The sequence below is a fragment of the Dermacentor variabilis genome, chromosome 5 (assembly GCF_050947875.1).
Source record: "Dermacentor variabilis isolate Ectoservices chromosome 5, ASM5094787v1, whole genome shotgun sequence".
NCBI classification, from domain to species: Eukaryota; Metazoa; Arthropoda; class Arachnida; order Ixodida; family Ixodidae; genus Dermacentor; species Dermacentor variabilis.
Window position 1 is genome coordinate 76,833,458 of NC_134572.1, and position 17,802 is coordinate 76,851,259.

The following is a 17,802-nucleotide window of genomic DNA, read 5'->3' on the forward strand; positions in this document are numbered from 1 at the left end:
TCCGAGAGCGCGTTCGTGACCTACGCCTTTCGGCCGGACGGTCCCGGGAGGCTCGGTGTACAGTTTTCTTTTTATTCCCGCGCGTCTCGTAATATACGCGCTTCCGCAAAACCGGACGCCCGACGCGGCGCGACCCGGACGGTCGTACCATCACTTCCGCCTCGACCCCGGCCTAAAAGAAGACGCGCACGCTGCCGATTACCCACCGAGACGGTACACACATTGTGCTAGAAACAAGAGAGAAAAAAAATGAAAAATTAGCAAAATAGAGGAATGTCAAACAAGGATCTGGAAGGAGGGGAGGCTGCGCAAAACGAAGAAGCGACGCACAACCATGAAACAGCACCTGCTCCGAGAACGGCGGGTAATTTGGTTCCGCGAAAGGGGATCTCGCGGGCGCCTTGCTCATTGGCCTGACGTAATCATCTTTGCGACGTATGTGTAGGCGGCACCCACGGCACCACACGCGCGCACATACGCGTCCACTGTGCCCCCTCCCCGCCCTTTCCCTATGATCCTCCTCCACCTCACGTTTTTTTCGAAAGCGCACTAAAGCCCGGTCCACATGCTGCTATTTTACGTTGCGTTTTTCGCAGCTACGATCTCCGCAAATGCGAACTTCGCATTACCGTTTCACAAGCTCTAAGCGCGGCAGCTGCGATTTTCGCATCTGCAAGCACCTAGCGGATGACACTTATTCTTGGCGTCAGTCCGATTCGGTAAGAACAAAGTAAAGCAATTTAAAAGATGTTTTCGTTATATGTGTTTGAGTATTACTTTATCAAAACAAAAATTAAGTAGTAAGGCCACAGGGACGTGTCTGCGATCCACGTTGCTATTGGTTACCCGTCCTTGCCGCATGTGCGTTTTCGCAGGGAAGTTCAGCACTCCTTACATCGAAAAATCGCACGCACGAAGGGTCCGACGGCCCATTGTCCGCAACTGCGAATTCGCAAGTGCGGAAACTTAGTGAAATCCGAAAAGGGCTTAGCCCAGTTCTAGGAAAAAAAATATATTTTTTGCCAGGAGAAAAACATATTTTCAAGACCCGCTGCATGCTTGCCACAACACCGCTCCTATTGGGCAAGGACGAGACGAGAAGCGAAAAAAAAAGACAAGACAAGGAACGACCTTTTGTGGATGTACACTGCGAATGTAAACCTCTTTGAAAACCGTTAATGGATGTCGTAACTGTTTGAAGCTAAGAAAAACCAGCCGAGACAAAGCATTGAAAGCTGCTGTAAGGTGGAGACAAGCAAAAAAGAAAAATCAAGTCGCACTTTCGTACGAAAGGCGCATCCATTGCGATAGCAAATTAGCAGACAGCTATACGAAGTGATGATAGTTTTATCACCCGTGTAAACTTGTAAGCATTCACTCACTGACTAAATTAACAAGCATGGTGTTGTCCCGCGCACACAAGCAAAGCTGACTACATTTCACTCGAGGACCGCGCAAACTCGCTGCCAAAACGCTGGAGTGAGGAAGCGCGGCAGCAGCAGCGAGCGAACTGACCTTCGTTCTGCCTCTCGCTTTAACGCGAACTAAGTGGCGAAAACTACGCCCACGAAGCTATCAGCGCTCGGTGGCCTCAGTCCCCATCGCAGGTCGCGTTCAATATAACGTCCGCGTGGCCGCGCCATACGCAGCTAAAGCAGAACGCCCCTCCCCTTCCTCCTTCTGCCTTGCGCGCGACAGAAGACGGCGCGCTTCCTCCCTGCTTTACTCCCTCACGCGCGCGCGCGAGATTGGGCCGCCATCGTCGCCTCACACTTGCACGCTTCCACTCGCACATCGAGCATACGGCCTGCGGCGACGGTGTTATCGCCCTCGCCCTTGGACGGTGTTATCGCCCTTGGACGTGGCGATGCCGAAGGCGAGGACGTCGGCAGAAGTGCGCCTGGAGCGTCCATATAATTGCCATCGCAATAAAGCAAAAGGGAAAAAAATGGGGTAGTAATAGAAGTTAGATTAGATTATAGGGTTTTACGTGCCAAAACCACTTTCTGATTATGAGGCACGCCGTAGTGGGGGACTCCGGAAATTTTGACCACCTGGGGTTCTTTAACGTGCACCTAAGTACACTAAGTACACGGGTGTTTTCGCATTTCGCCCCCATCGAAATGCGGCCGCCGTGGCCGGGATTCGATCCCGCGTCCTCGTGCTCAGCAGCCTAACACCATAGCCACTGAACAACCACGGCCGGTAGTAATAGAAGTGTCAGGAACGTAAGAGAGGAACGAAGCTGCTCCGCTTATGTCCGCACCACAAAAGGTAGCCGTTCGAGCTTGGCGAGAGTGTTTCGGACGGTACAACAAAGACCGAACGCTACGAGGTCATCACAAGCTAGATTTTTTAGCCTTTACCAAAAACACAGAGGCCAGTCGAAGATGAGTGCAGCGGCAGTACAAGGTGTTTTACAAAGCAAGTTACCATAGCAAAGTGCCATCTGCGCTCCAGAAGAGCCTATGCTTGCGAGACGAGGATGTCCAAGGCGAAAAGTCCAACACAAGCAACCTACGCAAAACGGGCACCACGAATATGGAAACGCAAGGCCTTGGTGAACAGATCTGTAGAAACGGTCGGTGAGCAGTGGCCGTCTGAGGCTGGTGCCAGCGTGTACCTCGGACGCTCGCTCAGGTCACTTGAGAGGCCGAAACCTCACGAGCCCAGACAGAAGTGTCACCGGAAATAACTTCGCAGAGGAGCAGCACTGGAACCACCGAACCGAACACGGCGATGACTCGAGCGGTCACCGTTTGTTCCCGAAAACGAAACCCTTTTTCTATTCATTTACAAAAAGTAGCCGTGGGAAAGGAACATTATTTCTTGGCCGGGAGACGAGACGCGCCGATTTATCTGCGCCGTTCCGTCGCCGCCGCACAGGTGAGCACCAATGCGCCCTCCTCCCCTCTCCACTTTGCGAGAAGCGACCGGCAGCAACAATCACGACGCTAGTCACGTTCGCCGGCCGAAGAGCAACTCGGCTTCTATATGTATGTGCGTGTGACCCTCTCGATGGTCATTTCACCCAGCAAACGGGGGCCGGAGAAATCAAGAAGAGTACCCAAAAAAGAAAGAAAGAAAGAAAGAAAGAAAGAAAGGAAGAAAGGAAGAAAGCTGTTCGTCGGCTGCCACTTTCTCCTTGATGGCTCGGCAGAACGCTTTCATCACGAACGGCCACACCTAGATCCGGGCTTGCATGGCAAAGGCGACGTACTACGCTATATACAGTTGTGCGCTATCACTGCGCATACACTATACAGCCGAAAGACACGAACATCCGCGAAATAACATTGAGGTAAAGGTTGCTGGTAGATTCATTTTCCGGACCGATTCCCGCGGTGAAGACGTTTATATTTAGGTGTTGACGTTTTCGTTGAGGGCGCAGGCAGAACCACCAACCACTTCTTGTTTTCTCCGTCTCTCTACGGAAACGTGATGGATTTTTTCTGCGTTGGGCGTCCCGAGGCTCTCGGTGAGAGATGAACAAGCACCGCGCAGGGCGCCATTCAATTTGGTGAACTATATATATATATATATATATATATATATATATATATATATATATATATATATATATATATATATATATATATATATATATATACACACACCTCCGTGAGTTCGCATCATGAGAGTGGGATGGGCTGCAAGGTGTCCCCTCGACGTGTTTCGCGTAGCCAATTTAGATGATCGCGCATGTTGCACAAGAATGAACGACTACGAAAATTCATCGCGATACCTGATGACGCCCGCTGGTGTGCCTTAAGCCTCAATGAATATAAACGTAGAGACTTTTCCGTGGGCGTGAGACCTATACGCACCTGTGTGCGCGAGCAGACGGACTTGAACGCGTAGCCCGGACCCACTCGATTTTGAATGTTTAGTAGCTGAGCCATGAGGCGGACGCGAGCACTAATCAGTTTATGCAACTGACAGCAATTGGATTAACGTCGAAGGATTGGAACTTGCACAAAGTTGTTCTGAAGAGCGCTCTCGCTGCTGCTGCTGCCATTTTGCATTTGCCATTTTGCATTTGTTGGTCTATGCGTTCGTAATATTCTGTTCTTTTTTTGCGCATGCTTGTTGCTGCCAACGAAACTTGTTGATCGCGCATACATCATGTTACGCTGCTGCGCGTGCCGACAGCTTATTGCTGACGGCTGTCCTTCAATACGCTGCTCCGAGTGTGATTTTGTCTTTCATCTCGGACACTGTAGTGGCGTTTCGGAGGATACACACAAATCGAAACGAGGAAACGCACATAAATCCTGGAAGTGTGAGTCATGCAAGGGTGGCGGAAAATCCCATATTGCACGTGAAGAACAGCCGTCCGATCGAGAGCTAATCACTCGGCTTCTTGCAATGGAAAGTAAGATTGACTCTCTCCTGGCCTTGTCTGCCAAGCTTGAGCCTCTTGAATCATCCGTCCAACTACTCTCTGATAAGTTTGACGACTTTCAAACACGCCTTCTTGCCCAAGAAAAGTTAACCAAGGAAGTTACGAAGCGAGTTGAACAGCTCGAGAAGGGGGAAGGGGTCAGCGAAATTGCACAGCTCAATCTGGATATACATAATCTAGAGTGGCGCAGTCGTCGTCTAAACATTGAATTTCATGGCATCACGGAGTCTGATGACGAAGACTTGATGAAGAAGTTTAACGACATAGGTACGACACTGGAGCTTAAGCCGTTGTGCTCGAGCGACATAACAGCCATTCACAGGCTTCCTGCTAAGCCGGGTAAAACACGGGGCGTAATTGTTAGCTTCGCAAAATCAGAACTTCGCGACGCTTGGCTGGAAAAAAGGAAGGCGTTACGAGACGCTAATACCAACATGTTTATCTGTGAAAATCTGACTCGTTTCTCTCGTACTCTTCTGGCAAGTGCAAAATGCTGGGCGAAGGAATCTGGCTACGCGTTCGTTTGGCACGCGAATGGAAAAGTACTTGTAAGAAAAAAGACCGGCGCACGTGCAGTTGTTGTCCGTGATAAGGACGATCTTGCAAACCTGAAATGATAGCATAGTCCTCTGCTATACTTGCATGAATGCGCCACTCCATTCATGTCAGATATCGCTTATCATACTGTGCAGCTGAAGGATGAGCAAAATCTTTCATTATTTCATTTGAACTGCCAAAGCTTGCGAAATAAATTTGATGAGGTTACCTTATTTTTATCGAGCCTAAACCATGAATTCGATTTCATTTGCTTTAGTGAGACATGGTTCACACCGGATGACTGTTTTTTACTACCTGGATATGACTGTGTGTCGGCCTGTCGTTCATTGAAGCGTGGAGGTGGCGTTGCCCTGTATGTCCGTTCGGATCTGCCGTACCAAATTCCACCAAATTATAATATTGTGAACGAAAATTTAGAATGTGTTTTTATTCACTGCTATAACATAATTCTTGCTGTCGTGTACCGCCCGCCATCTGGGTGTATAAGTGAATTTATGCAGTTTGCAGAAGAAGTATTTGTGCGCAGTATTGAAATCAACCGTGAATGTGTTTTTGTCGGCGACTTCAATATAGATGCTTCTGAAAATAATGCTACCTTCTTGCATTTCAGAGAACTTTTCGAATCATACGGTTGTACAAATGTAATTAACGAGCCTACCCGTGTCACCTCAAGTACTGAAACAATATTAGACCTGTGCATTACAAGCTTTTGCCCTGATGAAGTGAAGTCAGGTGTAATCACTTGTGACCTTACCGATCATTTACCAATTTATTGTCTAATACCATCGAAACAAAAGCGTACATTAGTAAAAGAAACACTGGTTAGAGACTACTCGGAACAAAACATGTTAAGGTTTAAAGAACTCATGGAAGGACAGAAATGGGATAGTGTCATAAAAGAAAACGATCCAAATGTTGCTTATAATGTCTTTCTGAAGTGTTTTACTTCTGCCTACAATGCCTCCTTTCCGCTAAAAGCTCCTAAAAAACACAAAAAAACAAGAAAACCTTGGATATCACATGAATTATATACCAGAATTAAACAAAGGCAGAGACTTTTCCAGAAGTTTTTAGACACGAGATGTGAAGGTGATTTTCAAATATTTAAGAAAATGAGGAACAAATTAAGTGCTGATATCAAAAAAGCAAAACGAGAATTCTACATGAAAAAAGTTTCTGAAATTGTGGGAAATTCTCGTCTTGTATGGAAAGTGATCCGGGATATTATAGGAAAGACAAGTTCGCCAAAACGTGTTTTGTATGAAAATGAGTCCATGAGTGACATTGAGGTCGCAAACTTGTTTAACGAACATTTTATTAATGCGGCTGCTTCGGCAGATGACCGCGCCAAAATGCCTTGTGAACATTTTGTGAAAACACATTGTCAAAATACTATATTTATGTCACCCACCGATCAATATGAGATAACTGATATCATATTGGCTTTGAAAAATGATTGCGCCGCTGGAGCTGACGATATCAAAGCTAGACCACTGAAAGCTGTCGCGCCGATGGTAAGCATCCCGCTTATGCACATTATCAACCTTATTCTTTCAACCGCAGTGTTCCCAGACGCAATGAAACTAGCCCGTGTTGCCGTAATACATAAAGGTGGTTCCATTAAAGACAAGAACAATTACAGACCAATATCAGTGCTTCCTATCTTTGCAAAGATAGCGGAGAACATAATACATAAAAGACTTTCCGGCTTTCTGACGGCAAACAATATAATAGTAAGCGAACAATTCGGGTTTAGAAAAAACAAGTCATCTGAAAGTGCCCTTCTTGAAATAAAGGAGCACATACTAGACAACATCGAAAAGAAAATAGTTACCCTGGGAATATTTCTGGATTTTAGAAAAGCATTTGACTGTGTCCAACACGATGTGCTCTTAAAGAAATTGCCATTGTATGGAATACGGGGCAAAGCTTGGTCTTTGATAAAAAGCTACTTAACTTCGAGAGCTCAATTCACATGCATAAATGGCGTAAATTCGGACTTAAAATTTGTAAAATTTGGCGTACCACAGGGATCATTACTAGGACCAACGTTATTTTTATTATACATTAACGATATTGTAAACATTAACAAAAATACAAAGTTAATTTTATACGCAGACGATACGAATGTATCCTTTACAGGTGCTCATGAAAGAGAGGTATTTCATCGAGCTAACGAATGGCTAACAGGTCTGGATTTGTGGCTTCAATCTAACAGACTTCAATTAAACATCAGCAAAACGAAATACTTACTCTTCCGGCCGCGAGGACACCACCCGACTATAAACTTGGATTTAAAATTTCAAAACGTTACCATCGAACAATCTGTATCAGTTAGATTTTTGGGGGTGACATTTCAAGAAAACCTCTCATGGACGCCTCACGTTGACAAGCTCCGAAGTGAGCTAGGGCGAGCTGTTGGAATCTTAAATAAAGTGAGATATTATATCCCGTCTGTGGTGAAAAGGCAAATATACTACGCGCTATTTCATTCCCGGCTATGTTACTGTTTCTTAGTATGGTCAACAACGACTAAGACCAACCTAGACAGTCTTTTTTGTTTGCAAAAGCGAGCGGTGCGTGCAATAGGAAATTTAGAACTTTCTGAAGACACTACACCCTTTTTTAAATCTAATAAAATACTGCCTATTCATAAATTGTATAAATACAACTTGGCCCTGGAAATATTGCATCAGCACCAAGCAACACCTATTCAAACCAAATATCAAGTGAAACCTGGTCCGTACTCCTTACGAAAGAATTTAATACACAGGCCACGCTCGCGTACAAAATATGGCGATCAAAAACTAAGCTTTATGATACCAGACCTTCTCAACGAATATCCGGAAATTGCTGAAGCGCTCGTTACAGCTACCTCAGCACACATTTTCAGAAAAATGCTCAAAAATTTTTTCCTTAACACAGACTAAAAATCGTGCTGGACTGATCCCAGTTGGTTACCTCATTGTGAAAGTCCGATATATTTTCTGTACTAGGACGATAGTTCGCGACATACCTGTACAATGTATCAAATTATATGTGTATTTATGTTATTGATGTGTATGTGTATTTATGTTATTATGTTATTGATAAGGAACACTTATTGATGTTTAAGTTCTACCGTGTTCCAAATTGAGCCTATTGTAGTCAATACTTTTGTTATTATTGTTCTTGTGTGACTGCTGCTGCCAAGGGTGGCGAGGCCCAGTCAGGCACGTTCAGTGCCTTTTGCCGCGTCCCCCAAGGCATTTCTGCAAGGAATGTCTTGAATAAATGAATAAAGAAAGAATAAAGAAAGAACTTTTGCCACTCGATAACGTATGTCCCTGAAGGAAAACGTTTTAACCGTTGGTCACCCAGTCCAAGTATAAAATAATTACTGTGAAGTGCTTCTCGAGAGGAGTAATTGCTAGCAATGGCGTCTCCTTGTTTTCTTTCCTTTGTTTTTTGGCGCACAGGTATGGTTCATTTTATTTATTTTCAAGTACTGTTGGCCGTCTTGGCCGTAACAGGGTGCGTACAGCAAGTTTGCACATAGCGTAAAAAATGTGAACACCTTACAAACGTAAATAGGACATGAAGCAATGAATGTTAGAAATATAATGCATTAACTACCAAAACAAATAACCAAATACAAATACAATGTTTTGGCTAAGAAATATGTGTTTGTAACATTGCGACAGTGATATTGGAAGCAGCATAAAAGAAAGACTACAGTATGTATTCTAGAATAGTGTGACAACTTTTGCACGACACCACTAAGATTCAATTTCATAAAAGTTTTTTAACGCGTTCCTCAAAGTCTTTAATGCTACTCGACTGCAAAACACACGTCGGCAAGCTGTTCCATTCCTTAATTGTTCGCGGATAAAATGAACAAGCGTACATGTCCAGATATGCTTTTGGAAGTGAGAACATGCAATGATTGCTTGACCTAACGTTTCTAGTCTGCCTGGGAGCAAGCTAGGGCGTGGTTTCAATATTGAAGTGGCCTTTTGATAACAAAAAAAGAAATTTAAGTCTAGCCAACTTCCGCCGTTGAGCCAGTGGAGGCAAATCAAGCAACCGAAGCATTTCGGAAACAATCAGTACGATAATTACGGGAAAGAATGAACCTTGCGGATTTTCTCTTTATCTTCTCAATGCGGTTTATGAATCGTGATTGAAACGGATCCCAAAATACACTGGCATACTCTAACGTCGGTCTAAGTTAAATATGCAAGTAGCTCGACGGGTGTGGTTGCTACCTTTGATTTTCAGCGAAGAAACCATAACTTTTTTCTGCAGCTCCACAAATTCTGTCTGCGTGTGATTTCCAACTTAAGTCTTTCGAAATTGTTAAACCTAGGTATTTTATCGTTTCAGCTTCAGTTAGAATTGCTGAATTCATCTCATAATTACACTCAGTAACAACATGCTTCGTTGTGTTTGTAAGTCCGAGCATGACTGATTTGGATTCGCTAATTTCTATTTTACATTCTGCGGCCCCGGCTTCTACAGCTCTAAGGGCTGCGTACTACAGTGGTCACTGTACGAGTAGAGGAATGTAGTTTCATATACCCAAAAGTGGCATCGCTCGCTCGTTGACACTGATGATACGATTACTCCAGATATACCCACGCAACTGCCCACGTACACTCCTCCCTGCAAAACCACTGAAGGAATCCTAGCCAATCGTAGCTGACTCAGCATGAATAACGATTGCGTTTTTATAAAGCACTGCTCCGCAGAAATAGGGTTTCCTTTGATTACTAGAGGGAAGGGGGAAGGAGACAAAGGGGAGGAAAGACAGGCAGGTTAGCCAGTGTAAGTACCGGCTGACTACCCTGTGCTGGGGAAAGGGAATAAATACAAGGAGAAAGAAGAGGAAAAAAATGGAAACCAGAAAATTCACACAGTAACGCGATACTACGGGCTACAACATTCAGAGGCGGTCGCACACTATGCATGTCCTTAAAAACTTCAGCAAGGCCCTTAAGGCTTTGAGTGCCGAAGCGCGTCTGGACCAGTGTCCTAGAGCTTTTTCCTCTGTAAAGGGGCGATTGCCCAGTTACTAGAGGGAACTGCGGCTCAGCGATCGTTCAGGCACCATGGGAATGATGTGGTAGTACATAAATTTGTCTGATCTTTGTGCTCGGGGTTTTAGACTTTCTTGTGGCTTTGTTTATTATGCTTTACCTGGGCCTAAATCGGCCTAAATTTAAAGACAGTTTATATTTTTATATAATGCAGATGGTAATAATACTCTGCCAGCAAGCATAATCGCTGCTAATTGCAGTGGTTTCACTTGTCCGTACGTTAGTGGCACAACGGTTTCAATATCGGGCTTCTGTGCTAGAGCTAGGTCAGGTGTTCGAATTCTGCCGTCAGAAAATTTGAGTAATGTTTATTGAAATATTTATAACGCAGTACTTTCTTAAAGATGATCACTTTACGAAGTCACGAAATCCAGAAGGACGAAGTTTAGGCAAATCAGTGTACTAACGATAACTCCCACGCTGGCTGAAGCGCACTGCTTACAGCTCCAGCAGACGCAGTTTCCTCAAGTTATTCTTTCTTTAAGTTCTATGACGCCAGGTCCCATGGATTGCATGTTTCGAAATGTCTTCTACCATGGAAATGCATAATGCGTAACGTTCATATCACTTTCTAGAATCACAGCTGCTCTTCCATCGTATAGGACGACCGATGACAAGCAGTTAAGAACATAGGCCGCAACGGAACGGCGTACGTCACAGTGTACAGTCGCGGAGAAAATAATAAGGGATCTGCGAGCCGTGTGCCAAACTACACTCTTGCGCCCATTGACGTAGCAAGCACTGTCTGTCCAGACGTGGCATTGCGCATGCGCGTCCTTTCATGCTCGTGTACGCCCACTTGTCGTCGGTGTGTACAGTGAATTGCTACACGTCACACCAGCCGAAACAGGCACAGCGCTCCTAGCGTAATATTCTGCAATCATCGCGATTCCGACAGCAGGCTGGCAAGAAATGGGCGTACACGAGCATGAAAGAACGCGCATGCGCAATACCACTTCTGGACAGACAGTTCTTGCTACGTTAAAGGGCGCAAGAATGCAGTTTGGCACACGGCTCGTAGATCCCTTATGTTGCCGGTGCCTGCGTACAAGCATGCGCACTCCCCCCAAGAAATGCATAACCAACTTATATCTGCTTACAATTGAACCAGCGGTATACCACGATCACGGCAACATGATCTGCATACTCGTAAATTCAGAACTTTTAAACATAACTGCTTCTTCGGCTGCGGCCATTGTACACTCGGCTCGAACTTCAAACGACGAATAAACGTCCCCTATGGCTATTCATGCGCACACGAATTACAAGTATGGGGTAGCAGCGCTCCGTTGTAGGCGACTTTAGGAGGGCCAGCAAGAGCCTCATATTTTCGAGGACAGCTAAAGAGCTGCAGGCACATAAGTACGCACACGCAGAGCGAGAGAGGGAGACCATCGGGCTTTCTTTTCTCTCATATTTCCCGCCAAGCTTCGAATCTCCACGCTCCACTACACACCAAGGGGAAAAAAATAGGACAGAGAGAAAAATAAGAACACAAAGCTGGAGAAGCTACGCCGGAGCTTAGAAGAAACAGAGACACAGATACAGGCGCAGGGCAAGGAGATCTTCAGCGGAGATAAGAGCTCACGGCTGAACGAGGGAAGCTCCGACCAGAGGGGGCCCCGAGGCGACAGCGCGGGAAAAAGAAACTGCCTCGTCGAGAGCACGGCACCCCGCAATCATCCCTTCGCGTTCAAGGTTGGCCGCCGTGAGCGATGCGGCGCTATTAAGAAGCCGGGCCGCCGTGGATCGGGGCCCGCCCGCCGCACGGACAGAGGGCACCCAGGGTCGCCCCGCTGTCGCCGCTGCAACTCCGAAGATGAACGCGGTTATGTACTGATAGGGAAGGCCACGGGACAAACAGCGAGACAATGCACAAAAGAGAAAGCCACACTGCGATTTCGGCGTCGCCGAGATTTACCCGGCACTTCCACGGGCGAGCTTAGTGCATCGCGGCAGTTAAGCCTCGAAACAATCGCGGGCTACCTACGCCGCACGCCTAATGGCTGGGCGCAGCGATGGCTTCGAGAACTAAATGAAAAAACCCGGCGCACATTTGGCTGGTTCCACGTTGTCAGGGCAACCCTTGCTCACTGAAAGCACACCGAGAGACGGGGGGAGGGTAGTCCCAGCAGTGACTCCCCTGATAGAATTACAGGTAAGAGGAGAAACCAAAGAAATAATTTTCGTGGCTAGCGCCAACCATGTGTCACTGGCCGTCAAATCTAGGCAATCACCGCGGTCATCTGGCCCCTGAGTGGCCCCCAGAGACAACGGTACCGCTGCATAGAAGGCGAAATATCTATCTAGCTAGGGAACTTTCACCCCACGCCTACGCCGCACTAGAGCGCGTGTGCGTATGAAGGTGAAGTGGCGACAAGGCAGTTCCAAGAAGTTGAATGCTGTCACCGCGTATGATCATTACTGCTTCACGCTAAAACCGGCGGGTTGGATCAGATTTAGGCTCTCTCGGGGAACTGAAGTTTGCTGCCTCGCAAAGATCCAAATTCTTGAAAATTACAAGGAAGCACTCCTCCCACACGATACATTTCTGTCTCAAATGGAGTACTACAGGCTTCAAAACGTTGAACTCCTCATGGGAAGAATCTGGACCCAGAAAAAAACAAGTGGCACTCGAAGCGCAACTATAGCGGCGAGCAGAGTCCGCGATCGTCAAAATCTGATCTGTGGGTCAGACGCGTCGACTATTTATACTTGACTCATCGAACGTTATCAATGTAGTAACAGGTGCTCGCACATGCTCTAGAATGTACAACACTATTACCCTCGCGCATACAATCTGATCACAATATGTTCGGCGAGAACGCAGACAACATATACGTAGAACGGCTATACGAATCGAGAATATTCTCATACATGTAGCCACGTCTTGCGCCGAGCGATGACGTTTAGCCTTTGTTAGCCCGTGAAAAGCGATCACCGGTAAAAGATAAACAAGCACTCGTGTCACTATATCCTAGTTCAAACGCAGTCGTGCGAAGAGGAATGCGCAGAAGTGGCGTCTAGATGGTAAACTTCCCGATTTTCAAGGTTACATTTTTTTTAAAAAAATCCTTTAACTACCCAAGAAATTTGACGCCGACGTAGTACCTGCCATCTGTTCTTCAATCGAGGTGAAAAGCACAGTCCCCCATTCATGAGCTGCACCCCTGCTTCTCCTTTCCCATTTCTCGCACCGCACTCCGCCAGCCAGCACTCTGGTGCCAGACGCCAGCGGCCCTTCCAAGTGAAAGGGGGCAATGGGAGGATCGTGAAAAAGGGTGAATCAATAAGCATGAGTGCAAATCTCTGGGACGTCTCGTTTAACTTGTAAGAGCGCGTGTGAAGACACGAAAGCAGTTTTCCATGGGAGCATGCAGACTTCGCATTTTCATTCCTTTAAAATGGTGGCAGCACACTACAAAAGAAGGTTGGTGTGGGGGCGGGGGCTTACTAAAGGTCCACAGGGAAGGCAAGAATGTTTGTAATGGAAGCGACATGAATTCATTTACACTTGACCAAAAGTGTCTCATTCTACGATGAAAACCACTTCTTTCAGTATCGGAAAGCATTATTATTGAAAATTCTTTTACGAACCTTTCCTGGTTGATTCTGATGGCACAAGGCTATTTTTTCTTGTTTTGCTCTTTCCGTGATGCTTTGACTAAACACGAAGTGCGATTTGCTAAATTTAGTAAGTCGGGTTGCCTGCAAGGCTTCGTTATATTCAAAAACTCGTTCACAGTTTCCGCCTAGCTAGAATTGCCTTCGATCGTATTTTCCGTTCTTTCGCAGTGGCAATCTCGAAACGCGGCGCCGTCTCTAAAGTATTACCTGCGCTAAAAAAAAAAAAAAAAGAGAAAAACCTCTGTTCCTCTTCATGCTAAGACTTCTTTCTCCGCGCTTCCCTATTTTGAGCGGCCACGACAACCGGCGGGGACGCGAAATCGTTGACGAGCATGAAAACCTGACAGCGTTTCCCTTTGCCTTGTGAAAAAGCAACGCAGAAGCTCGTCTGGAGACGAGAACATTTAGCATAAAGCTTGTGCACCAACAGCCGAGTTCAAGGACTCTCCAAATCCTTCCTTGCAAATAATGCTTGTCATGCTCCGCGAGCTCGTAGCGTGAGACACGTGGCCGAAGTAAACGCGCAAGCCAGTAGATAAAAACTGGCTGCCGACTTGTCAGTCACGCATGGCCTCCCCCCATCCCCCCTCCCCCACCCCCGCTTAAATCTCGCATCCTTGTTAGGAGTCGACGGCAGAAGAGATCGGATAAGGTGGCCGCTGTGTGCACCGCGAAGTACTTCGATTGCTTTGTTGACGCCGTTCTTCCCTTTTACCGTGCCACACCGAAGACCCCAGCTGAACAAACCGCGAAGGCAAAACCCAAGTTGTACCGAGGCTTCCAGGAAGGTCATTGCACCTGAGTGTGCGTACTTGTGGCTTATGTTTGTCTGATGACTCTTTGTTGGCTACGCAGGGAAAGCAAAGGCAAACGGCGTAGCAAGAGACAGCATCTGGTGTCCTGCTCAAGGGGGGCAGGCTGCACCATCACCAGGCGTGCCGGGCATCTGCTTTTAATTTGAAACGGGGTCAGTGAAAACTATTTCAGTGAAACGTTTTCACTATCTCGAACAGGCCCGTGCTACTCCATCAGACGGATCCCACGGGGAGCACTGAACCCTGCCATGCAGCTCATGCAAAATTTGCCGGAAAGGGATGTCAACGTTGGTCCACATTCACGCCATCTTCGACAGTAAGGCATGAAGTTAGGTTCGTTTTTTTTTTTATCGTGTGCGTAGTCTGTCTGATGCAACAGTACGTCCAGAAGGCGCAGCGTTTGCTATATGACGAACTTATTTCACGAGAAATTCGACTATACTCGCGAACCCTACCCCCGCCTTTTTATCTTTAATGTTATGCTTTGTAATAGGGCCTTTAAGAGTCAAATAAATGAGGACCTGGCGGAGAGCTACAGAACTCCACGTTTCGACGCAGCGACATTTTGCCTGCGGACCGGTTGCTCAGATTATCGTGAGTTTTCAGAAGTGCGCCGCTCTGGCAAGAGACCACGATAGCTTTAGGGAGCCATCGGTGGCTCCCTTCGCAGTGAAAAGGTATAGCTGAAGCTTCAACGGTTAATGTTAAACAGAATGGATTGCATCGTTCAATTTTCGGAAGTTGCGCAGTGAGTATGGGACTCCGGGTCAATGTAGACTACCTGGGATTCTTTACCGAGCATCCAAAAGACGGCACACGAGCGCGTTTTATTTTTTTTTTTCCATTCCGCTCCCACCAGGAATGCCGCCGCCGTTTCTGGGAATCAAACCCGCGACCTCTTGCTCCGCAGAAGAACGCCATACTCAATGATTGACCGCTAAAGATCAGTGCTCACCATCCCAGTTTGGGTGCGGATCCAGTGAATTATTTCACCCGCGGCATTTCGCCACGCCTCTCGGTACGAGCGAGAAGATAAGTGATCGAATGCTTAGACTCGTGGAAACACGAGTCACACGGCGAGCTACATCACTGCCACGACGGAAGCCCGTAGTAGCAGTCATTGGACGTCAAGTCCGAGCTTAACTTGGTAAAAACTTCACATTGGGTACACAGTGCGAACCATGTGCAAATGCACAAATGCACGACTTAATGGCAACGATGACTGCAAAACTGGCAAGCAATGAAATCGGATGGGCATTGAAATTTCGTCTTCATTCTGAAAATTCTGAAAATTCGTCTTCATTTCGTCAGATTCTGCCCCCTTCCTTTCCTCCTGCCGCTTCTCGCTATCCCGGTTGGATTCTGGCGCATATTAGGAATTGCAACGCGTGTGAGAAAATCACCTTACTTCACAAATAATACGTCTGTTATAAATGAGAACCCATTCTGACTTGATCCATATGCGAGTTAAATTCATCAAAATGCATGGCTGCAAATTGATTCAGAGTCATAACCACGAAGCTGTAACCCAAACCTTAATTCCGAGCTGTCTGACACAAACATGAATTATTAATTTAATCTCCGGTTACGGAACTATTTCGAGAGAAGCTAAAGCTTCCATTGACGAAACATATGCCATAATCCGACGCTTCATAAACAAGGGAATGCGGTCAAAAAATGGAGCACTCTTCAGCGCGGAACGCTGACATTGAGCGTAATGACGAAGCGAACATGCTAGGCTTATTGTGTTGTGTGAACAGGTATGGTGTGTGGTATTAAAACCCAAGTTGGATGCATGAAACCGCACGCAACATACAAAAACTAACTTGTGTTAATTATTGTACTTGTTCATGAGCTGTACCACTCCTGGCTTGGAAAGCGCCAAAGGGCTAGTGGTATATATTGAACAAACAAATCCAACAGCACAGAATAAAATTCGGATGGAATATCAGCGCGGAAGCAGAGCAGATGTCTCCTTTCAGTCATAATATATTGTTCAATTTCTTTCAGCGGGAAGCGTTGGTGGCTAATCTTGTATCTGGTAACTATTCGTGTGGAGACAATCTCTGACGAGTTACAAGTAGAACGTGCAGCTCAGACACAAGTGTTTGGAGAGAAGTCTTTTGTGTAGTAAAATGCTGTCAACTCGTACGCTTCGAAAATGTTGGTAATGTCTACAGGAGTTATGCAGCTTTATAAATTGTGATACGTTGTGAGATTTTCGCAGCAGGCCACACTGGCGTTTCTCCTTTGAAACAAGACACGCCCCTCGTACGGGCTAACAGCAGCACTATGTCCTTTTTCTAGTGCAGTTTGACAAAGAGGAGCGCGCGCAGATTTCCGAAGCGCCGCGCCACCCGCAACTTGAAGTTCGAAGCGTATAAACCCAGCGCTCTTCCCGGACCACTCTACAGGTTACCGTCCCGACAGGAGAAGGACTGCCTAGCCTCCTCGGCGAAGAACCGGTGAGCCGCCGCTTCGAGTGGCCCGGCCGGCACCGCCTCATTCCGGCGCCTTTGAATAACCGCCTTCAATTTCCTAGCGCGCCGACACACGCGTTTCGAACGTTGCGGCTCGAATGAAAGTTACTCTTCGTCTGACTGACCTGTTACGACGAGCAGAAAGGCCACCAGGACGGTGTGAAGTAAATCCATAGTGCCGCAGTGGTGCTGTATGGGGGGGCAGTAATGGGAGTCTGGCGTGGGCCCGTCGGCGTTATTCCCAGGCAGTGGCGAGCATACACACGGAGCGCACACAAGTAGTATACGCACACACCAAGCACACACGCACGATCACGCGCGCGAACAAGGCAGGAGGATGGAGCACACGGGAGAGCGATCCGCAAGCCAGCCCACACACTGCAAACAGAGCGCTGCTCGCACGGTCCGGCACGATGCGCCTCCGTTTTCGTATGTTCCTGCGCGTGCCGCTCTGCCACTGCGTTGGCGGCCGGGAACCGGCCGCAGCGGCGTCCCGCCGGGGGCCTGGGGCCGCATCACTTCCGCGCGCGCTCTGAGAAAGAGTGCGTTCTTTGTTGCTCTTCTTTCGCTTTGAATCCTGCCTAGACGCTACGCGTAAACTGCACTGGATTAACAGTAACGGGGTAATTTCTCAGCTTGCTTAGCGCAAGTGTAACAGTTACGGCTTCTTTGCCCTTTGGAAGAGGTTTGACGAGTGCGACAAACTTTGAATCCTCCGAGAGGCATCACGAAACATCGGCAGGGTGTCTCGCGCTATGCGAGCAAATTATGCCAGTCTTTATTTCTCAAAGATGCGGACGATGCAGTAGCGTGCCACTGAAACGAAATGTCTGTGCATG

At 46.9% G+C, this 17,802-nt stretch overlaps 1 protein-coding gene across 1 annotated transcript in view; it reads right to left on the reverse strand.

The window, feature by feature from the left end:
• LOC142582832 (neural cell adhesion molecule 1-like) overlaps positions 1-17,424 on the reverse strand; it is a 472,648-nt gene extending 455,224 nt beyond the window's left edge. The window contains exon 1 of the mRNA XM_075692893.1: positions 17,089-17,424. Within this exon, the coding sequence (XP_075549008.1) occupies positions 17,089-17,137 (49 nt within the window). The 5' untranslated portion in view covers positions 17,138-17,424. The remainder of the gene's footprint in view (positions 1-17,088) is intronic.
• Between the last annotated feature and the right edge of the window lie 378 nt (positions 17,425-17,802).